Here is a 23,283-nt window from a genome sequence, read left to right as displayed (position 1 = left end):
CAGCTCAGGTGCCCCACTCTGAACTTTTGTAAGGCGCCTCTTCCTGGCTTTTAGGATAGCTCCGGACTCCATAACAGAGGACAAATTTGACCAAGAGCAGACGGGCTGAAAGAGAGAGAGAGACAGAGAGACAGAGAGAGACAGAGAAGAGAGGGAGGAGGAGGAAGAAGAGGAGGAGAGGAGAGGGAAGAGGAGGAGAGGAGAGGGAGGGAGGAGGGAGAGAGAGACAGAGAGAGAGAAGAGAGGGAGCAGGAGGAAGAAGAGGAGGAGAAGAAAGGAGTGGGAGGGAGGGAGGGAGGAGGGAGAGGGAGGGAAGAAGGGAGAGAGAGAGAAGGGAGAGAGAGAGAGAGAGAGAGAGAGAGAGAGAGAGAGTTGGAGACCTTGGGCAGGCTTCTCCATATTCATCTCCCCGTTGCAGTCCAGGGTGAGGGTAGGGGTTGTCCTTATTGGTCACTCTGAGCTTCCTACAGCGGTATTAGGGTGCAATGTATGTGAGCGTACAGGAGTTTATTGGGCCCCTGTTGGGAACTCAACGATGCCAGTTCAGTGTGTGTGTGTGTGTGTGTGTGTGTGTGTGTGTCTTCGCGCGCGCGTGTGGTATGTTCGTTTGTGCACACAGAAGGGCTTATTGTGGACCCTGGGCAACATTTGCCACACTCTGGCCCAGGGCAACATTTGCCACACTCTGGCTCCCTGACACCGCTAGCCTGGCGCAGCAACAGTGCCAGCCAGAGTAAGATGGATCACCGCACTTCACAGGATTCCAGGGAACTGTGGAGTTAAGTGGGTGATCTCTGGGGACCTAGGGACGAATCCGGAGCCGCTGGCCAATGGCTGTAATGGGCGTGGAGAAGACTATCAGGGGATCTTCGTGGGCCTGATCTCTCCTATGGTCGCGCTCTCCAAGTGGCCTGAGGCCCTGTCTGCACACTTCCTCGTAAAGCTGGCGCAGCTCTCGGGTGTTTTCGGCAGTCTAGGGTCCTGAGACTGAGTAGAGTGCCTCCCTACCAGTGCCTGGAGGTAGGTGCCTGACGCCTGCGCGGAGGGACCCCCTAGGGTTGCAGGCTTCCAGCGCGGCCGGGAAAGGTGAGCGACAAAAGCCATCGAAGTTCGTTTTGCAGTTTTTGTTTTTGTTTTTTGGCTTTGTTTTTTTTTGTTGTTGTTGTTGTTGTTGTTGCTGCTGCTGTTGTTTTGTTTTTTAACTTCATTGAATTTTTTGCTCTCCACCTACCGAGTTGCATTGGAGTTGGAGCCCGACGCCTTCTGAGGCTCAGGGGAGATAGACAGAGACCTGTATGGTGGCTGACCTCTCCTCCTGACCCCGTGTTCTTTAACTTCTGAGAGTCACGACCCTGGTTGGTTTTCTTATTGGACTCATTGATCCTGTCTTTGAGAGCCGCGCACCCTGATGGGGACTTAGCTCCTCAGCCTCGGTGAATTCGCCCCGTGGCCACTAAGACAGAAGCATTTCAGGGCTAGGAAGACAGCAGCGGAGGGAAATTTGGCGACAACCGAAGCAGCCATTTACTGCCTGGCCTGGGACTTGCCATCGCTTGGTTCTAAGAGGAGACCTGGTTGAGAAGTCTGGGTTTACCGAGAGAGAAACTTGAGGTGTGGCGAGAGAGGATGTGGTCGCGGATCTTTGGAGGGGCTAAGCGTGCTGCTCCTCTCCTTGCTGCCAGGACCACCAGGAAATGCTAGGGTCTAGCCAAACGTCTTGGAGCACCGAATCTTCTCGGAGCCCCATCTGAACTGTCCCATCCAGAGCTCACACCACTTCTCTCTCTGCAGGGGACTCAAGAGCTCCTGAAGCCACTGCCTGCTCCGAAGCCGGTACACGATCTTGCCCTAGTTATCTGAATGGAAAAGGGTCTAAAAAGTCCAGGAGAAGCGTTTTTGTTAAACTGAAATTTAGAACGGAGGAAGACTTGAAAAGCGTTTTGTAGAAGCCGGGTTGGGGGTCAGGAGGACAGCGGGTATTAGAAATCAACAGTTCTTAGCCAAGGAGCGTCGGAAAAGGCGACCCGAGCCAGCACCTTCCAGGAGGGCGAGATTGAGAGAGATTTTCGGGAGAGGTTTGAGGCGTTTGATTTTTGTGCCTTTTGCATTATTTATCCGAGTTAGGACTGGCAAGATCGAATTGGGAAGTTTTGTCCATTAACTTTGACCTGGGGCTGGATGGGGTGGGAAAAGGAAAGAAGGTAAAACCACCTAGGATCCTGCTCTCAGCAGCTTCGGTTTCTCGCAGATCCAGATCCGTGGAGCTCTGCCCGCGATGGCCCTACCGCCTCCGGGTGTCAGCGAGTCCCAGGACAAGGCGAAGAGTCTGCCCGGGAGCAGCCCCCAGCACCTGACTGCTTACTATTCACCCTTCCCGGGCTACAGTCACTATAGGAACCTCCCCACCACCGAGGAGGCTTTTCAACCATTCAGGAAGCTGGCGGCAGCAATGCCCGCGTCCCAGGCAGTGGCCCCTCTCAATGCTTTTCAGATGGCTCCTCCCGTGCTGAACCCGGGTCTGGCTGTGCAGAGCGAGCCACTCTACAATCTGTCCTGGTACAACAAGTTGTCACCATGGTACCCAGTTCCTCACTTTACTCCCGAGGTACCACGATTTCTAGACAGCCCCGAGTACATACGGCGCACTCCCAGCAGCGAAAATTTGGTCCCCATTGGCGGCCAAAGCGACAGAAGCCAGTGGTGGGGAGCTGAAAATTTACTTCTGCCACCCCCAGTGATTGCTTCCCTCTTACCTGGTGGACTGAAGACCTCCCAGTCCATATCCGTCCCTCAGACCCCGAACCAAGAGGTCGAGCTGCCTCTTCCTCGCTTCAACTTCACCGAGGAGGAACTGCGCTTCGTTCTGTATGGGGTCATTTCTAGTCCGGGGTACCCAGCGGGCGTAAGCCACGCAATTTCAGGCATTCTGGTCCCCACAGACCACTCTGGTAAGTAAATCTACATCCAGGGTCTGGGTGGGGTGGGAACAGATCTGGCCCACACAGTGTTAAAAAGAGTACTCCAAAGCTCTATAAGTTGGGGCGAGTGTCCTTCAGAACCTTCTACCATAGGCTGGCTTTTCCTCGATTAACTGTGTAATTCCTGAGGTTGGTTTCAGTGAACTTTGAAGACTAGGAGCCAAATGGTTTTCCTCAATGGCTTTGGGGAATGTACGAAGTATCTACCTGATAGCCTCCAGAAACTCAAACTCCACAGCTTTTGGCTTCAGAAGAGCATCATCCCTGATTCTCAAGTTTGCCAAAGGGAATCAGTTGCCCACTAAACCTTGCCCAAAGGGTGTTCTGAGTCTCAAATGAAAACCTGTACAAAAAGCCTGTGTCAGAGGAGTGAGAAAACAATAAAGGAAAGATACACATCGGATTTGAACAACCGAACCAGCTCAGGAAGGCAGCTCATCATACACTTAAGTTTTAATTAGAATAATTTAAAGCTGTCTTTTTCTAGGGTCTAATCGTCTTCCTAAAACTCTGGACAAAGAGTCCCTTCAGCTTCCCGAAGGTAGGCTGCACTCCTTGCCTGGATTTATTTCCCAGAACTAATGCTGAAGCTCCCGACTTATCCTCCTTTCTTCCCCTGCCTCCGGTCCACCTAGGTCTCTGCCTCAAGCAGACAGCATTCGGTGACGCCCCGCACTTTGGCGTATTCTGTAGTGACGTCATTGCCAAAGGAGTGAGATTTGGACCCTTCCAAGGTAAAGTGGTCAACGCCAGCGAAGTCAAGACACACAGGGACAACTCCAGGATGTGGGAGGTGAGTGCGCTTCCTTCCAGTGGGTCTAACTGGGGAGGCTGGCTTGAGGGTGGGGTGCTGGTCCCTCTGAAGGACTTTGCCCCCTGCTGAGAAAGACAATGGGTGTCCAGTCCAGCAAGTCCCACACTATGCCTGGAATCTGATTGGCAGTGGGTGAAGTAATTTTAATCTGTAAAGCATAGACATGAAACATACATTTAAGGAATTACCACACTAGGTTATAGTTATAGACACACCCAATGCTTTAAATATGCTAAACATAGGCGGTGAGAAAGAAAAACTTTAAACTTTCATATTACTTTCTTATGAAATTAGTCGATTAACAAAACAAACCCGACCCTTTCCGAGTTAGTGACTGTCTCAAGGGGGCTCTTGAGAAAGCAGCAGGTTTCATTTATAGAAAGCATTCGTCAGAATATACCAGATATCTTAAAACCTCCTCAATACCCTGACCCTGAGTTTCACTGGAACATAGTTTAGGAGGATGATTTGGAGGTCAGGCAGTGTGGAAGACCTGAATCCAAGAGTTGCTTCCAGTGAAGTAGGAGAAAGAGAAGCTGCTCAGCCAGGAAAGCTGAGCTGCAGCCCCATCCCGATGTCTGTACCTGAGACACAAGAGGGGTCATCAGCACCCTTTGAGGAGCGGAGATTAACAGAACAAAATAACGACAGCTTGAATTTTGCAGGAAGATGGGTGGATGGAGCTAGAAAACATCATTTTGAGTGAGGTAGCCAAGACACAGAAAGACAAGTATCACATGTACTCACTCATAAGTGAGTTTTTAAACATAAAGCAAAGAAAAGCAGGCCACAAATCACAATCCCAGAGAACTTAGACAACAAGGAAGACACTAAGACATACATAGGTCTAATCTACATGGGAAGTAGAAAAAAACAAGATCTCCTGAGCAAATTGGGAGCATGGGGACCTTGGGAGGGATGAACGAAAGGGGAGAGGCAGGGAGGTTAGCAGAGAAAAATGTAGGGCTCAATAAAAAAATCAATAAAATTAAAGAGCTGAGATTAAATAAACCTATTTATTTCCTTTACTCTTGCTTATAGTATTAACATATGCTAACCATAGAAACGCAGGGATAAAAGGAAAAAGAAAAGGCATGAATTTTTTTTTTTTTTTTGCTTTGGTTTGGTTTGGTTTTTTTTTTGTTTGTTTGTTTCTCTGTGTAACAACCCCTGCTATCCTGGCACTTGCTTTGTAGACCAGACTGGCCTCTAACTCACAAGAGATCTGCCTGCCTCTGCCTCCACAGTGCTGCCCAGCATCCTTGACTATATTTTAAATTCAAGTCCCACCTTGGCTACATGAGACTCTGTCCGCAAACTAAATGTTTACTTAAGCTTAAGGAAATATATATGGTGCTTCTGATATGGAAATCTGATTTTATGGAAATGTGTTCTATAGTAGGAACTTTGGTTATAAAGCAATAAAGAGACAATTAAAAAACAAAAGTTCATGCATAGTTGGGAATGGCGGTGAGCTCCTGTAGCCCCTGAGTTCAGGTTACTGGCAGAGGCACACGTTTGGGGCCAGACTCAGGTACATAGCAAGACGCCATCTCAAAGCAAAATAAACACAAACGTTAAACTTCCTGTCTTATTTAGATCTTTGAAGATGGAAGCCTAAGCCATTTTATCGACGGGAAAGGTTCTGGGAACTGGATGTCCTACGTCAATTGTGCACGCTTCCCCGAGGAGCAGAACCTGGCCGCGGTGCAGCACAAGGGGCAGATATTTTATGAGAGCTGCAGAGAGATCCGCCAGAACCAGGAGCTGCTTGTGTGGTATGGAACCTGCTATGAGAAGTTTCTGGAAATTCCCATGAGCCTTCAGGTCGCCGAGCAAGGCAAGCAGCTGTCTGCACCCTCTGAGGGTGAGTGCTTTCCTCTGCCCTGTCCAGGGAGAATCTACTAGTGTAAGAACTGGGCTCTTAGCCGGGTGGTGGTGGCGCACGACTTTAATCCCAGCACTCGGGAGGCAGAGGCAGGCGGATCTCTGTGAGTTCGAGACCAGCCTGGTCTACAAGAGCTAGTTCCAGGACAGGCTCCAAAACCACAGAGAAACCCTGTCTCGAAAAACCAAAAAAAAAAAAAAAAAAAAAAAACCCTGGGCTCTTTCCCTCAAGGCTCCTGACCAAAATCCAGGAGAGCAAATTACGGGGATTTGTAAGAGACACCCTCCCACCCCAGCAGAGGTGGGACGTCACCATCTTTCTACAGCCTCTTTTTCAAGTCTGTCTCCTCAACCCCCACCCTTTCTTTAGAATAAAAGTACGCTGAATGAAGATATTGCAGTGTTCTCTGGGTAAGCCAGTTTGATTCATCCCTGCTCAGGCCAACTTTCTCAAGTGGTGGCCTGTTATATCTACTAAGGGTGGAAAATCAATTTAGTGATCGAGACCAGCATTAGAGGGGAAAAAAAAGAAATTAGAAAAGAAAATATTGATGAGAATCACTTAGGAAATACTAAGCGTTGTTAAGCTTTTGTTTTATAGAGATATATTATGTGGAGCAGGGTGTCCAGTTCAAACTGGGTTTTTCTCAGGCTGAGGCCTTTTGCAACCTACACAAATACTCTACCGTTCAGAGCTACATACACATCCGGGCCCTAAACTGGCTGTGGCTGCAGAAGCCTTTGTTCCCTGTACTTGAGAGACAGAGGCAGACAGAACTCTGAATTTGAGGCTAGCCTAATCTAAACAATGTGAAGTTACAGTCTAGTCAGAATTACATGGTGAGACTGTCTCAATCACAACAAAACAACAACAATAAAAACCTCACCACTTCCAGCACCTAAGATGAATTTTAATTGCTGTAAATTTGAAAAAAACGATGGACTAGGTTTCAGAGTTCAAATCCCACCATCCTTTTTTTTTTCTTTTTTGAGACAGTCTCACTGTAGCTCACATTGGCTTTGAACTCAGAATCTTCTGCCTCAGCCTCTCAAGTGTTGGAATTACAGGAGTGCTCCTGACGGTTAAGTTTTGGTGTGTGTCTGTGTGTGTGCGCCTGGAGATCTTGTAGAGATGCTAGCTAGTTCTTGTCAGGGATGGGGCCTGAGACTGTATCCATCTTGCTCAGCTTCCAGGGGAAGCTGCTGGCCCCTGGATCTCATCCGAGTAGCAAGGAGACTGAGAGTACCACCCACCCACTATGGGGACAAGTCTCCAAATTTTGCTGGGTTTTGGAGAAGAGTGGTTACTGAGTCCTCAGACTAACGCTAGAATGCCACAAAGGTGCTGTGCCTCTGAGCTGATTTCCAGGCTCGAACCTGAGTTTTGTTTGTTCGTTTTGCCTGAGACAGAGTCTCAATGTGGCTCAGGATAGCTGAGCTGATCTTTCTGTCTCCAGTCCCCAAAGTTTGAACACTTTATTTAATTATTTTTGTCTTATTCTGTAGCTCTGGCTATCCTGGCACTCACTATGTAGACCAGACTAGCCTCAAATTTCTTCCTTCAGGATGCTGGGATTTAAAGTGTATGCCACCACAGTCAGCTTGAAAGTTAGTCCTAAAAATTGCCTGTCCAACCGGCATTTTTACACGAGAGTTTGGGAACTACTGACCTACTAGGTGGGGGAAAATGTAATGTACTGTATGGATACTAAGATAGCTTCGCTATAGTTTCGTACATGGTCCGAAGAGCACGTCAAGCAACATGCAAATTGTGTCCATTGCACTGTGGTGACGGTCAGCATGCCTGGATTCCCGCTAGACCTATATTCTTCAGGGCAGAGAAGAACCATAAATTCCTAAGTTTCCCAGGCTCCCGCTCCCGGTGTGTACAGATTGAAGGAGGAAGGGTGTGTAACTGAATTAGGAAAGGTTGCTTAGGAATGAGCGTGCAGTCTCCACAGGGCAAAGGGAGAGCCGACTGGAGCACTTCACAGGCCTCTACTGGTGACCAGGCAGGAAGTGATAAACAGGCTCTTCCATGATCTGGATGGAGAGGAGCCGAGGATATGGGGGAGAGGGTGAGGTCCCCAACTTCCCCAGCAGTGCATGGAGCAGTAACAGGGCTGTCGAAGAAGACGGTCACTGTGGTACATGGAGATCAAAATTCTGTCATCCTCAGCGCCAAACCAAGAAAGTCTGTCTCTATCGCTTCCAGAAAACACTTGGACTATTGTTGACATGCACGTGAAAAGTGAAATTTCAGAAAAGATATGCTTAATGGATGGTTTCTCTGGGGGAAATTTATGGAGAAAAACCCCAAAGTCACTTGTGGTGGTTTGTGCCTGTAATCCTACTTGAAGCAGGATGATTGTTAAGAGTGTGAAGCCAGCCTGAACTGCAGAGGAGACCCTGTCTCAAATTAACATGACAAAAGAGGTCTGCCAGCCTGGATCTCTCTCCTGAATGCCACCACACCCGGCTTATGGCATACATTTTGGACAGTGTGTGGAAGGCAGCTTTAAAGATTAATTTATTGAGAAGATTTACAAGTGACTGCCTCTGCTCTCTGCTGATAGGACTTTCTTAGTCTGCTGCTGTGATGGCGATTGAAGCATGCTAGGCACGTGCTCTGCCATTTACCCACACCCTTGTCCAAAGGGCTAGTTCCTAGTCCTTTTAGAGATGATTAATAAAACGAAGAGTTGGGCATAGCGATGCCCATCTGTAATCTTGATACTTGGGAGGTTAAAGCAGAATAACTTCAAGTTCAAGTCTAGTGTGGACTACATAAGGAGATCCTGTCTCAAACCAAAATCAAATCCCTGGGGCGGAGAAGAGTACTGGTTGTTCTAGAGGATCTGGGTTCGATTCCCAGCACCCACATGACAGTTTACAACTGCCTGTAACTCTACCTCCAGGGAATCCGACACCTTCACCCAGACCTGCATGTAGCAAAATACATAAAATAAAAATAAAAATAAAAAAAAAAACAACAAATTCCTTTCTCAAAGGCATTTGGTGGGTTCCTTCCCAGAAAAGGTTGGAAAGGCATACTGGGAATTATTGTAAGTGGGCTATTGGAATAGACAGAGCATGCCTGGAGGTGGTGCCGCGTCACCACATCCACCCTAAGCTGGGACCCCTGGAGCACACTACAGCCTGCAGACAGCTCAGCAGGTTGGACAATGTCCTTTCCAGGGTCCTGCTGTGGACTAACCCTCTTCCAGGCTGCTGGTCGACTCTGTCTTTGCAGCCCAGTTTCCCTTGTCACTGAGAGGGACTCAAAGCTTTGATTGCTCATTGTAACTTGGAGGGTCTAGTGAATCTGCCATTTCAGGGATTCCTGAGGCTGTTTTGAATTTGTTTTGTTTTGTTTTTTGAGATAGGGTTTCTCTGTGTTGCTCTGGCTGTCTTAGAACTCGCTCTGTAGACCAATTAATTACCCTCTGCTCTTCCCCGCAGTGCTGGGATTAAAGGCATGCTTTTTCTACAGATTCTCACCTAGGCCCACTCTTGGCTCCCTGGAGAGCAGACCATCAGGTCTCTGGTGCTAGGATCTAGAGCATCTGAAGTGGTACTTTTGGAGATGTCCTCTCCCCTGTCTCCAACACATTCACACCTCTTGTTTGTTGGGGCTTTGAGTTGTCTTTGTTTTGAGCTGAACAGTTTTACCTTAGCTTTTCTGACCTGAAAGCCTTGATCTTCCTGCCTCTGTGACATTGTTCCTGACAGGGACACCTGGATCTGGTATTTCTCTGCCTCTGACTTTGTCATCTTCCTTCCTCCTCCATTGACAAAAACAGATTCAACCCTTCTGGGCTTGTCTGTCTTTTGCTCAGTGACCTGCCTATCACTCCTGGGGCTGAGAGTGTGAACTAATGAAGGCAAGATGCTTTCTGTTAGAGATCGTGTCTGTCTGACAGTGTTGCACTGACTGGCCTCAAACTCAGCCATCCTGCTCAGCTTCTCCAGTGCGGAGATCCCTGGCGTGCCCACCATGGGCATGCAGCTCACTCTACTATGTGAACATTCTAGCTCTGGGATTGTTTCCACGAAGACCAGAGCAATGAACTGTGAACTGTGAACTCAGAGGGAACAGCTCTTGGAAGCCTGGGGAGCTGGTTATGGGTGTTCTGGTTTTAGTTTTGAACTTGTAGTTCAGTTTGCTTTTTTTTTTTTTTTTAAAGATTTATTTATTACATATACAGTGTTCTGCTTGCATGTATGGTTGCAGGCCAGAAGAGGGCACCAGATCTCATTACAGATGGTTGTGAGCCACCATGTGGTTGCTGGGAATTGAACTCAGGACCTCTGGAAGAGCAGTCAGTGCTCTTAACCTCTGAGTCATCTCTCCAGCCCCAAATATTTATTTGTTTATTATGTATACAGTGTTCTATCTGTATGTATGCCTGCAGGCCAGAAGAGGGCACCAGATCTCATTACAGATGGTTGTGAGCCACCATGTGGTTGCTGGGAACTGAACTCAGGACCTTTGGAAGAGCAGGAAATGCTCTTAACCACTGAGCCATCTCTCCAGCTTTTTTTTTTCTTTTAATGGGGATTGGGGTTGACTTTTCAAGACAAGTCTTTTATAGCCAACGGTGACCTCAAATGCCCTGTAGAACCAAAGATCGTCGTACAGTCCTGCTTTCTTCTGTCTGGGTGCAGGTGTGTGCCACCACATCCAACTCTGGTCTCTGTTTATGTTTTCTTCCTTCCCTCTTTCCTTTCCGTTTAATTTTGTTTTGTTTTGTTTTGTTTTTTTCAAGACAGTGTTTCTCTGTGTATCACTCACTGTCCTGGAACTCATTTTCTAGATCAGGTTTGCCTCCCACTCACAGAGATCTGCTTGCCTCTGCCTCCCTAAGTGCTGGCATTAGCCACCATTGCCCGCTCTTCCTTTGTTTGTTTTGAGATAGGGTTTCGCTGTGTAGCCCAGGTTGTCCTGGAACTAGCTCTGTAGACCAGGCTTGCCTTGAACTCAAAGAGATCTGCCTACTTCTGCCTCTGCCTCCCAAGTGCTGGCATTAAGAGCGTGCATCGCCATACCCAGCTAGCTATGGTTTTTCCAGTCCTGTTTGAGGAAGGTAAGAGGCGGGAAGGTGGCTACCTCACCCTCCAGCACTTGCACCCCTGTATTTGACAGAGTCTGCCGAAGGCTACCGGTGTGAACGCTGTGGAAAGGTGTTTACCTACAAATACTACAGAGACAAGCACCTCAAGTACACTCCCTGTGTGGACAAGGGTGATAGGAAGTTCCCGTGTTCTCTCTGCAAAAGATCTTTCGAGAAGCGCGATCGCCTCCGGATCCACATTCTTCACGTCCACGAGAGGCACCGGCCCTACCTGGTGAGCTTGGTGGTTTGGTGTTCATCTTTGCATTCTGTCTTCACACATCCCTGTCCTCCTGAACACATGGAGAGGACTCTCAGAAGGAACTGAAGACCTGAGGTCTGCCTCACCGTGGTACTGTGGAAGAGGCAGATGTGTGAGGATAAGCCTGTGTCAGGATTTGGGCCCAGGACAGAATGAGAAACACGGAGATAGGAGTGGACTCCTGGGTTAGGAAAGGTGCCCAAAAAGAGGAGTGTAGCTAGGCTTTCTTGGTTCACTAGGCCCCAAATAATAACATGGAGGTTTATTATTAATTATGAAAGCAGGGCATTTAGCTTAGGCTTGTTCCCAACTAGCTCTTGTAGCCCTGCATTGCCTGTGGTTTTCCATACCAGTCATGTCCAGAGAGCTGACGGATTTTGTTTGTTTATTTTTTTAAGGCAATATTCATGCTTGATTTCACCAGAAGAAGAAAACTTAAGAGAAACAGATGTACAGAACTCTGGATATCTCGTTTGGTTTCAGTTTGAGTGCTAGGGGTTGAGTGTAGCTTGAACACATGCTGAACCAGCGCTCCGCCACTGAGCCACGGCCACTAACATTAAAAGATGCTGGGTGCACACTTGCCAACTTTGTCCTGCCAGGTGTGGTAGCACTGTCATCTCTGCACCAAGAAAGGCCTGAGGCATCTAGCCTGGCTTGAGCTGTGCCATCTCGGCCACGCCGAGCACAGCCAGGGACCTGGTGATCCACAGGTGTGCACAGAGTAAAGTTCCTGGGCTGTCAGTATGGCTCAGTGTTAGAATGCTTGTCCCGAAAACCTGACAACCTGAGTTTGCTTCTGGGATCCAACAACTGAAGGAGAGAATCAACTCAAGTGCTTCTCTGATCGCCACACATAGGCCATGTCCCGTGCCTACACACATGCCAATAATAATAAGTGAATTGTAGCCAGGCATGGACATGGGAGTCAGAGACATGCAGATCTCAGAGCAAGAGTTCCAGGACAGCTCGGGCTATATAGAAAGATCCTTTCTCACTAGCACTCGGGAGGCAGAGGCAGGCGGATCTCTGTGAGTTCAAGGCCAGCCTGGTCTATAAAGTGAGTTTTAGGACAAGCTCCAAAGCTACACAGAGAGACCCTGTCTTAAAAAAACCAAAAAATATGGGGCTGGAGAGATGGCTTAGCAGTTAAGAACACTGACTGCTCTTCCAGAGGACCCGGGGTTCAATTCCCAGAGCCCACATGGCAGCTCATAAGTGTCTGTAAATCCAGCTCCAGGGTGATCTGACACCTTCACACCATTGCACATAAAAGTAAATAAATAGTAATTGATTTTTAAAACTTCTCTCATCCCCAGAAAAACATAATGTTGGGACAGAATTGTTGGGGGAAGATGAAATTTCAACTCAATTTTTTTGTTTCCTCCTTAGTGTTCAACATGTGGGAAAAGCTTCTCGCAGTCATCCAGCCTGAACAAGCACATGCGAGTCCACTCTGGAGACAGGCCGTACCAGTGCGTGTACTGTACAAAGGTGAGCGAGCCCTCCTGAGGTGCCAGCCCTCTGTAGCTGGAAGCGTGAACCCTGACTTAGAAACCATTCTGGGTAAACAATTGATTACCAGCCAGCGCCCATTTCAAGTGACTTCTAGGGCCAGCTAGGACTACATAGTGAGGCCATGTCTCAAAACGATAAAGTAAAATAATTTGAAAAGAATTTAAGAGAACAGCCTTGGCCAACATCTGGTCCATTGATGCCCCCCCTGGCTGTGTAACCTTGAAAAAGCCCACTAGCTTTTCTTTCTTCCTTTCCTCTTTGGTAGAGGTGGGGAGGTTGTGGTTGTTGGGTTCTGTCAGTCAGTCTGTATAGAACTTGCATCACTGCCTGGCAAAGTGTAACCATTGCAGTGTTTGCTGCTCATACCGCTGATAACCATTGCAGGGGGTCATTGCAGGGGTGCCAGGGGGTCATTGCAGGGGTGCCAGGGGGTCATTGCAGGGGTGCCAGGGGGTCATTGCAGGGGTGCCAGGGGGTCATTGCAGGGGTGCCAGGGGGACATTGCAGGGGTGCCAGGGGGTCATTGCAGGGGTGCCATCTGATCTTTGTGTCACAACATCGTGCAATGGAGGTAGAGAGGGGTTTGGATTCTGGAGTAGACAGCTGTCTGAGTGTGTTTTTGAAATGTTAGGAAGCATCTCCCGTTTTTATTCCCGATGGTGCGTCTGCGCTGTCTGGTGAGTAGCTATTCCTCCATGTGGCTGTTTGCAGGCACAGCCGTGAAGACACGCAGGCACAGGGGAGCCCGTCTGCAATTCCAGGTTTAGGTGGGATGAGTTCAAGGTCAACCTAGATTACATAACACGACCACCACCACCCCCCAAAAAAGAAGGGGAGATAAACAGGAAATGTGTTCTCTGGTTTCATTGACCATACTTTGAGTGACCTGAAGCCGGACAGCACAGTCACAGAGCACAGTTCCACTGGAGAGTGGTGCTCTAGGCTTACTTCTGTCCTTTGGCGTTTTCAGGCCCTACAGTAATACCATAAAGGAAACTGGGGTGCCTTAGTTAGGGTTTTATTGCTGTAAAGAGACAGTCTGACCACAGTAACTCTTATAAAGGAAAAAACGTTTAACTGGGGTGCCTTACATTTTCAGAGGTTCAGTCCACTATCATCACAAGTGTGGCGTGGTGGCGTGTGAGCAGACACGGTGCTGGAGAAGGAGCTACATCTTGGCTTGCAGGCCATAGGAAGTGGTCTGTCTCCCTGGGTGGGGCTTGATCATATATGAGACCTCAAAGCTGTCCTCTGCCATGACAACTTCCTCCAAAAAGGTCATACCTACTCCAACAAAGCCACACCTTATAATATTGCCACTCCCTTTGGGGGTCATTTTCTTTCAAACCACGATATGGGGGTCTTAGAGATACTGCCAAATTTCCCAGGAGAAAAAAAAATCATTAAGTCTAAGCCAGACCCATGCCTGTTCAAGATCAGTCTCTGCTACCCAGTGAGTCTGAGGCCAGTCTAAGCTACCTGAGGTGGCCTGTGAGATGGTACAAGGGTAACGGTGCCTCTCGCCAGGTCTGACGACCTAAGCTTGGTCCCCAGGATCCACAAGGTGGGAGAAGAGAACCAACTCCTGCAGGCATCTTATTACCCTATTACCCCCATAACAGATACAGTTTTGTTTTTGTTTTTTTTTCTGGTTTTTCGAGACAGGGTTTCTCTGTGGTTTTGGAGCCTGTCCTGGAACTAGCTCTTGTAGACCAGGCTGGTCTTGAACTCACAGAGATCCGCCTGCCTCTGCCTCCCAAGTGCTGGGATTAACGGTGTGCGCCACCACGCCTGGCCCAGATACAGTTTTAAAAGTAGAGCAAGTTCCTGCAAGTTGTCCTCCGATGTACACGTGTGCACTCATGTGTGTAACATACACACAACTGTAAAACCAAACACAAAACAAAACCATGCCCCAGGCTTTTTGAGCCCACCCCCATCTCAAAAAAACAAACAACAGCGAAGAAACATCATGGCCCCTATCTGGAGACGACCCTATGTCCAGTGTCCCATGCGACAGTCTGGGATGCGTCCCTGGCTTCTGCATATCACACAAGGAAATGGGAAAGGAACTATTGAGAAACATCCTTTGATAATTATTTGGGAGTTGTACTGAATGGGGAAATTGAGTCTCAGAAGGTCACACTGTGTGATCAATCCCTGTCCAGATTTTTTTTTTTTTTTTTTTTTTTTTTTTTTGGTTTTTCGAGACAGGGTTTCTCTGTAGCTTTGGTGTCCGTCCCGGAACTAGCTCTTGTAGACCAGGCTGGCCTCGAACTCCCAGAGATCCACCTGCCTCTGCCTCCCGAGTGCTGGTATTAAAGGCGTGCGCCACCACCGCTCGGCCTCTGTCCAGATTTTTTTTTTTTAAATATTTATTTATTTATTACATATACAATATTATGTCTGTGTGTATGCCTGCAGGCCAGAAGAGGGCACCAGACCCCATTACAGATGGTTGTGAGCCACCATGTGGTTGCTGGGAATTGAACTCAGGACCTTTGGAAGAGCAGGAAATGCTTTTAACCTCTGAGCCATCTCTCCAGCCCTCTGTCCAGATTTTGAGACTTAGAACAAACACATCTGTGGCTGTCACAGCCTAAGGAGGCGGAAAAGGAAAGTAACCCCATGGCTGCAAGGGGGAATGGGTGGGGGGATTCTTGGACTAAAAGTATAGTCTTATTTATTTATTTAAATTTTATGTGTATAGGTGTTTTGCTTCCATACACGTCTGTGCATCATGTGCATGCCTGGTGTCTGAGGAGACCAGAAGTTGTCAGGACCCTAGAACTGGGGTTGCCAATGGTTGGGGGTGCCGAGAATCAAGCCTAGGTCCTTTGGAAGAGCAGCCAGTAGTCTTAAAAGCTGATTTATCTCTCTAGTCTGTCCCCACACCACCGCTTTTTGAGGCATGGTCTTATATAGTACAGGTTGAACTCAAATTCATATATATATGTAGTATGAGCTGCGGGCCTGCTTTTCATCCTGCCCGGCTCCTGCACGGCTAGCTTTACACCAGAAATAACAACACACGCATTGTATTCTTCTAAACACTGCTTGGCCCATTTCTGTTCATGTATGTAGCACCCCAAGGTGCGCTTACCGGGAAGATTCTAGCCTACGTCCATCCTGGGTCAGAGCTTCATTGTGTCTGCTCTGGAGAGGAGAGCATGGCGTCTGTCTCTGAGAGGAGCTGCCCTGCATCTGAGCTCACTTCCTCTTCCTCCCAGCATTCTATTCTGTTTACTCCACCCACCTAAAGGCTGGCCAATCAAATGGGCCAAGGCAGTTTCTTTATTAGCCAATGACCTTCCTCCATCATATATATATCCGAGACTAGCCTTGAAATGTTCAATCTTCCTCCACTGGGAATGCTGGGGTGGCAGGTGAGCGACACCATGCCTAGCATCTGTCACTGTCAGCATCTTACTCATCAATTGTGCGAAGGTATTGAAAGACGTAAGCACTGAGGTACCGGTACCAGGGTAACAGGCACACGAGTCTCTACTGCATTTTACAACTGACTGCGAATCTATACTCAAAGTTGAAGCCAGGCATGGTGGTACACACCTGGAATTTCAGCATTGAGGAAGATGCTGAGTTCAAAGACAGCTTTGACACCGCAGAGAGACCTTATCTCAACACCATCGAGGATACCAAAGACTGAAAATAAAAAACAAAAAAGGAAACCAATTAGAGGTACCTCCTCTTCAAGTCCTCTCAGAACTTAGAGTATGGCATACCGATAATAACATGCCAGTAATTACAGTATGTGGGAGGCAGAGGATTGCCCCTGAGTTCAAGGCCAGCCTGAGCTACGAGGTGAGACCCTATTCTGCCCTTAGCAGACTCCAAAGACAGAACTGTTTACTTTCATGCTGGTTTTGAATCATACTTTAGATTCTTTTGGGTAACACTGTCCAGGGTTAAGGTTGACAGTGCTTTCTTTTTTCCCCCCTTTCTATGATGCTGGAGAACAAACCCAGGGTCTCAAAATTGCAAGGCAAACCCCCTAGCACTGAGCTGACTCCAGCCCAACAGTCTGCGTCTTTACCTAGCAGTCTGGGGACAACCTCTGAAGATGCCTCGTTCCAGTATCTGACACTCAAACTGGCCAGGATGAAAAATCTGTCCTTTTAAAATTACACCTAGTCTATTAGTGGTGTGTGTGGCGGAGGAGAGACCGGTGTTGTGAGGTGTATGGGAGATCAGAGCACAGCTTTGGGGAGTCAGTTCTTTCCTCCTCCGTGTGGGTTCTAGGGACAAAACATAGGTCACTGGGCTTGGTGCCAGGTCCCTGCTGAGCCGCTTCTCCTGCCCAGTCCAGTGCTTTTTTTTTTTTTTTTTTTTATTAAGGTGACTGCTGTTGGCCACAAATGTTCTGTGCAAACTTAAAACCAGAGTTCCTCTCTCCCTTTCTTGTCAATTACAACGAAGTGAACCCCCTTGTTGAGTTGTCCAGCCCCTGGGAGTCAGCTTTTCCTTCTGTTTTCCACCCTCTGCAGAAGTTCACGGCTTCCAGCATCCTTCGTACACACATCCGACAGCACTCAGGCGAGAAGCCCTTCAAGTGCAAGCACTGCGGGAAGTCCTTCGCCTCCCATGCTGCCCACGACAGCCACGTCCGGCGCTCACACAAGGACGGTGGCCATGGCTCTTGCAATATTTGTGGGAAAGGCTTTCTGAATCAAGAAGCCTTCTACGGCCACATGAAGTTCCACAAAGATTCCTCTCCGAGAGCAGCGCCCGGTGAGGACTGAGGACTCTGACTCTAATTCCTGGTCTGCCCGTGGCACGGAACAGATGGCCATGCTCTTCAATGAGAATCGGGAAAATGGAACGGCTGGTGTGGAACTCAAAACCCAGAAGTGTGCTGCGGAAGTCCAGCAGCACAGGACTGGGAAAGAAGGTCATGGATCTGTGAGGAGAGAGAAGGCCCTTCCTCCTGCATGCTGGATTCCCAGTTAGACAGCATCTGTAGCCATTAATGCTTTTCTTCAGAACAACAAAGGGTTTTGCTTTAAAGGTTTGATTCTATTTTATGTGCACGAGTGTTTTGCCCCATGTATGTATGTCTACTGCATGCCCAGTACGCATGAAGGCCAGAGGAAACATCAGATTCTCTGGAACTGATGTTTTTATGTATTTATTGATGGTTACAGGTTACCGTGTGTGTGCTGGGAATTGAACCCAGGCCCTCTGCAAGAGCAGCCAGTGCTCACAGCTGCTGAGCCATCTCTCCAGCCCCTGGTTTTGTTATTTTGTTTTTGGTTTGGTTTTTTCCTTGCTTCCCTCCCTGCCTCCCTCCCTTCCTTTCTTTCTATTTATTTTATTTTATTTTTATTTTTATTTTTTTTGGTTTTTCGAGACAGGGTTTCTCTGTGGTTTTGGAGCCTGTCCTGGAACTAGCTCTTGTAGACCAGGCTGGTCTCGAACTCACAGAGATCCACCTGCCTCTGCCTCCCAAGTGCTGGGATTAAAGGCATGCACCACCACCGCCCAGCTTATTTTATTTTTTTGAGACAGGGTTTCTCTGTGTAGCCTTGGAGCCTTTCCTGGAACTTGATCTGTAGATCAGACCAGGCTGGCTCCAACTCACAGAGATCCACCTGCCTCTGCCTCCCGAGTGCTTGGATTAAAGGCGTGCACCACCACTGCCTGGTTTGTTTTTTGTTTTTGGTGGTGGTGTTATTTTTTGCCTTCTTTGTTTTTTTGTTTGGTTGATTGTTTTTTGAGACCTCCCAAGCTGGCTTTGAACTTGTGGTGTAGCTGATGATGGCCTGAATTCCTGCTTCTCCTTTCTTTACCTCCCAAGTGCTGGGATTAAGGAATAAATTAACACACCCTAGCAAGTTTGCCCCAGCTAGATAGTTAATGTGTTATAATTAAGTCTTCTAGTTTGTGTGTGTTAATGTTCCATCATTATCTGGGTTCATGTCTCCTCACTGACGACATGACAAATGTCAGGAAAATGCCATTTCAGTTGGGAAAGGAACATTATAGGCAAATGAAAGGCTGAAAAATAAACATCTATGTCACTTTGCTTTAAACCTGATTGCTTTTTTCTTTCCTTTTTAAAAATTATTATTTCCGTTTTAATTTTTTTGATGAACGAAGTATATTTCCCCCAACTCTAATTGGCCTTGGCGATACGAAGAGGAACAAGGAAAGAGAAAAGACACCAGCTGAAAAGCACACTGTGCTTAGCCAGGTGGGCACACTCACACTTGTAAGTCTGGCACTTCGGAAACGGAGGCAGGAGAACCACCTTGACTTAAGGCCAAAGGATAGGAAAACGGGCGAAGTGTCTCAGGGATGACGTGAGTGAGCTGTCAACTTTGCTGATGCAGAGACTGACCTGTCTCATGTAGGGGATCGTAGCCCACTCATGCTGAGACTTACCCACTTAAAACAGTGTCTGCCCCACTGCAGAAAAGACTTCAGCTAGAGATGAGGGAAGTGGTAGGCGGTCACGTGCCTCTGAGAGGTTAAGCCAAGTCTGCCCCTCCAAAGACCAAACTTTTAGCAAACCGCTACTCCTACTGCTGGACCTGCTAAAGGAAGAGCCTTTCCGTACTAACCACCCACTCAGCCCTTTGTATAGCCTGTCTTGAGATCGGAACAGGCAAGGTAGCCGTGCCCCCTGGACAACCCTAACCACTAGGGATGTGTCCTGGCCCTGCTCAGAGCTCTATTGACCGCCTAGGCATTTGCTGTGCCTCTACCCACGACACATGCCCATCGGGGCAGCAAATTCAATATGGAGCAGCTGTCTTTACCGAGGCTCCCAGCTGTAGTGCGGCCTCCCCGAGCAATAGATGTCTCACAGGTGAGCAGCGGTGACGGATTTACCTCTGGGGGATTCTTTGCTGCCTTGACCAGGGCTGAGTAATTGACCCTAATGGGAAAGTGCCCTGTTGTTTTTCCGGACTGTTTTAATTCATGTTAATTAACTCAGAACAAAGGTCTTTGAGAAGGTCCTGGGCTCATCATGTAATTAGGCAGCCTTCCTTGACTGCTAGCTCCAAACATACTGCTTGAAACATTTTCTTACTGTTTAGGGGTTTGAACATCATTTTTAAATAAAATGGTAAGACAACTCAATGGTCTTCAATTTTTTTTCCCACTCATTAAATAAATCAAATGAGATTTTTCATTTTTTGAATTTGAATAACAACAAACAGAAAGGGGTTTATTTTTGTGCTGTTTCTAATTGTCCCTATATGTCAAATATACTGGATTGTGGTTGGGGATGAAGTCAGTTTCTCGAGTTGCTAACCTGAAACACTTAGGTTTACCTCTTGGTAGAGTAGGTCTCACTCACCTGTTCTAAGGACGAGCCGAGCCAGCTGATAGCAATAAAAAGACTAAGCACTGAAAACAAAAGCATCTCACAGAAATTCGAATTGGAAAAGTCAGGTGAAATTACAACTGAGCAAATACAGTTCCAATAACTTAATAATACAGACTTTAGAGATAGACAAACTTGTAGTGGCTCAGCAGCTCCTCAGTGTATAGCGCTGGGCAAGTAGTTTGATGTCTAAGGTTTAATGTCTTCACCTATAATATTATGCAGAAATGATGTCATCAAGTATTAGAAGACTTGAATGATAGTATATGTGTTAGATTATATTTGATAAAGTATTCCCTTCATCCTGTTGAAAGCAGAAGAAAGACAATTATATGAATTTTATTGATGATACCTATTCTATTGATGATCCTCAAAAAGGTAGTTCCGTGATCATCAGCATCGCCTGGGACCTTGTTTAAAATGAGTACTTTCAAAATAGAACTAAGTTTGTGCTCTCCACGAGTCAGAAACTCTGGAGGTAGACAGAGCAGTCTGTGTTGTTTGAATCTTTGAATCTTCCCAGTTCTTACAGTAAAGCAATGGGTGAAGTTCTGTGGCACAGTGGCTGTGAGGAGCCACAGGGCAGCTTATCAGAAGCAAGCATCAGAATGCAGAGAGCACAGTGAGGATTACAGATCACGTGGTTGCTTTGCTGCAGGAGACTGGGGACACCATGGTAGAGGAGCCTTCCTCCACGTCAGTCTCTCTGTTCATACTTCTTTTCCAGACTGACCTCAATGTCTGCTCATTCAGTAGAAGCTTTTTGCTTTGTTTTAATATAGAGCTTTGGGAAGTCTGGAGGAATAGGGTTCAGTAGACCGGCCCATGATGTCATGGTATTTAATGGGTCTCTGGGATATTCTAGGACTTGAATCCGGCAGTTGCAGGGAGCAGAGCTGTTACGGTAGACAGATGCATGGGACCTCAGTGTTCCTACAGTGGGTGTGGTAAGTATTGTGACGTCAGCTTAGTCAAATCCAGGTCTGTTCTAAGAACTGGTGCAGAGCACCACACAGCAGAGCCACAGATACTGTCATGCACCCTCTTTATGATTTATGAGTTTTGGCATGTGCTTTTAGAATTGTTTGTGGCATGGGGGGCATAATTACATTGAACTTTTATAATCTCTACTTAAAGTTTATGAGATTAGATATCAAACTTCCAGCAGAAGCTAGGGTTTATATAAAAATTTTGTAAATGATACTGGGTATTATATATATTAGCATAGAAAATGTTGATATATTAACATCCAGAATTATTTTAAAAGAAAAAGTACCTCCCTTTCTGGTTTATAATGGAGTATAAGGTATGAGAATTGAACAAAACAATAGTAGAGATTTCAATATTCAGGAAATATATGATGTCCCTCTTTGGTTTTTGTTTGTTTGTTTGTTTGGGGTTTTGTTTTGTTTTTGTTTTTTTGGGGGGGGCAGAGCCTCAAGCTCCCTGTGTAACAAGCGAGTTATAACAACCTTGAACTTCTGATCCTCCTGCTCCCACCTACCCTGGGTGCTGAAATTACAGGCGTGGTACCCAGTAGGGTCTTTGATGTGTCAGGAGTTGAACCGAGGGCCTCAAGCAAGCCAGACAAGCAAAATACTAACTGAGCCACACCCCAGCCCTCCAAGGGAAGAATTGAAGCAAATAGTTTTCACCTTGTTGATCTGTTGGCTTAAAGGAGCTTAAAATAAATAACAGTATTTGGGAACAAGATTCCTGGCCCTAGTCTCTAACACAGTAGTGGGGGCCTGCTTTCTAGTGTTTGCATATGATAAGTCTCCAAGAGAAAACCCTCTTTACTGTCATTCACTATAACCTTGGCTGGGTTCTTGAGATAAACTCTGAACCTTATGCAAATTCTTTCCAGAGATCTGTCGTTTGTTCTGGATTTCCGTTTAGCATGGTACTTTGGGTTGAAAGCTCGCTCTGTTGGCACCCCCTCCCTGGCTTTTACAACTTGCTTGACTGTTCCGGATTCCTTCTTGCTTTCTTGTGCGTTCTGCTTGACAGCTGTGCAGCCTTGTCAATTATTCTCAAGTGCTGATTAAACACGGAGTACGACTTTAACCATGCGTGGTTTCTCTCATTCTTAACAAACTCATCCTCTACTGTGGTGGACAACTGTGATCATAGAACTTCGGGACTGGGTTCAAGTCTAGCCTGGGCTACGTACCAATCAAGATCCAGGTCAGAGTGGGGGCTGTTGAGACGATCTCCAAAAGTATAACCTATTGGGATATGGTGGCTCACATCTATTTTCCAGACACTCAAGAGGCAGAGTCAAAATAATAGCCACAAATCTGAGGCTAGTCTGGTCTCCACAGGGAATCCTAGCTACGTAGTGAAATTCTACAAAAGCAAAACTGCTTCACTGTAAGCTTGATTTCAGCAATAGTCAGATGGTGTGTTTGTAGTTTATAGTTTTCTCAGCCAGACTGCAGCAAGAATACAAGCCTGACCCAGGGAAGGGCTCCTCCGGTTATCTGACCCAAACATGCTAGAAGCAGACTCTGTGGGTTTTTTTTAATTGTTTATGTATTTATTTATTTGTTTTCGGTTTTTTGAGACATAGTTTCTCTGTATAACAGCCCTTGCTGTCTTGGAACTCACTCTGTAGACCAGGCTGGCCTTGAACTCACAACTATCCGCCTGCCTCTGCCTCCCTGAGTGCTGGTATAAAAGGCAGGGATCACCACAGCCCAGTACGTCTCAGTTTTAAAATTGCAAATCTTCCCTGCTTGCTGGGCTGCCCTTGGGCAGCCTGTACGTGCCAGCGATATCACAAATCTGCCCCGTCCCTCCCACTGCCCACAAGTCACAGCTGGCAAAGGGCAATCCAGAGTCAGGAGCATAGGAAAGATGTGTCTGTCACTTTCCAGTCACTACATGTCAGATGCCAGAAGAGGGCATCCCCAGGGACTGAAGTTACTACTGGGTGCTAGGAACTGAGAGTGAGTCCCAGAAAGACTCCAGTGCCCTTAGCTGCTGAGCCATCTCTCCAGCTTCCTGGCTCTTAACTTTTATTTCTTTATTAAAGAATTCTGCCTCCTCCCCACCACCACCTCCCATTTCCCTCCCCCAATCAAGTCCCCCTCCCTCGTCAGCCCTAAGAGCAATCAGGGTTCCCTGCCCTGTGGGAGGTCCAAGGACCACCCACCTCCATCCAGGTCTAGTAAGATGAGCATCCAAACAGCCTAGGCTCCCACAAAGCCAGTACGTGCAGTAGGATCAAAAACCCATTGCCATTGTTCTTGAGTTCTCAGTAGTCCTCATTGTCCCCTATGTTCAGCGAGTCCGGTTTTATCCCATGCTTTTTCAGACCCAGGCCAGCTGGCCTTGGTGAGTTCCTGATAGAACAT

General features: G+C 47.2%; 1 protein-coding gene across 1 annotated transcript; it reads left to right on the top strand.

The window, feature by feature from the left end:
* The first annotated feature begins 2,275 nt into the window (after nucleotides 1-2,275).
* Prdm14 (PR/SET domain 14) lies at nucleotides 2,276-17,333 on the top strand. The gene is made up of 7 exons (XM_057790386.1): nucleotides 2,276-2,948; nucleotides 3,466-3,519; nucleotides 3,614-3,771; nucleotides 5,392-5,659; nucleotides 10,826-11,028; nucleotides 12,448-12,549; nucleotides 17,079-17,333. The coding sequence occupies exons 1-7, from the start codon at nucleotides 2,276-2,278 to the stop codon at nucleotides 17,331-17,333; spliced, it is 1,713 nt and encodes a 570-aa protein (XP_057646369.1).
* Nucleotides 17,334-23,283: the final 5,950 nt, after the last annotated feature.

The sequence above is a fragment of the Chionomys nivalis genome, chromosome 16, assembly GCF_950005125.1.
Source record: "Chionomys nivalis chromosome 16, mChiNiv1.1, whole genome shotgun sequence".
NCBI lineage: Eukaryota > Metazoa > Chordata > Mammalia > Rodentia > Cricetidae > Chionomys > Chionomys nivalis.
Note: the sequence above shows the minus strand (reverse complement) of the source record. Positions and strands in the feature narration are given on the sequence as shown.

What these genes read in the sequence shown, in the direction of transcription:
- Prdm14 (XM_057790386.1), top strand. Translation starts at nt 2,276, where the DNA reads ATGGCCCTACCGCCTCCGGGTGTCAGCGAGTCCCAGGACAAGGCGAAG. An exon ending in GGTCCCCACAGACCACTCTG is followed by an intron (nt 2,949 to 3,465) that starts GTAAGTAAATCT and finishes GTCTTTTTCTAG; the next exon opens with GGTCTAATCGTCTTCCTAAA. An exon ending in AGTGCGTGTACTGTACAAAG is followed by an intron (nt 12,550 to 17,078) that starts GTGAGCGAGCCC and finishes CACCCTCTGCAG; the next exon opens with AAGTTCACGGCTTCCAGCAT.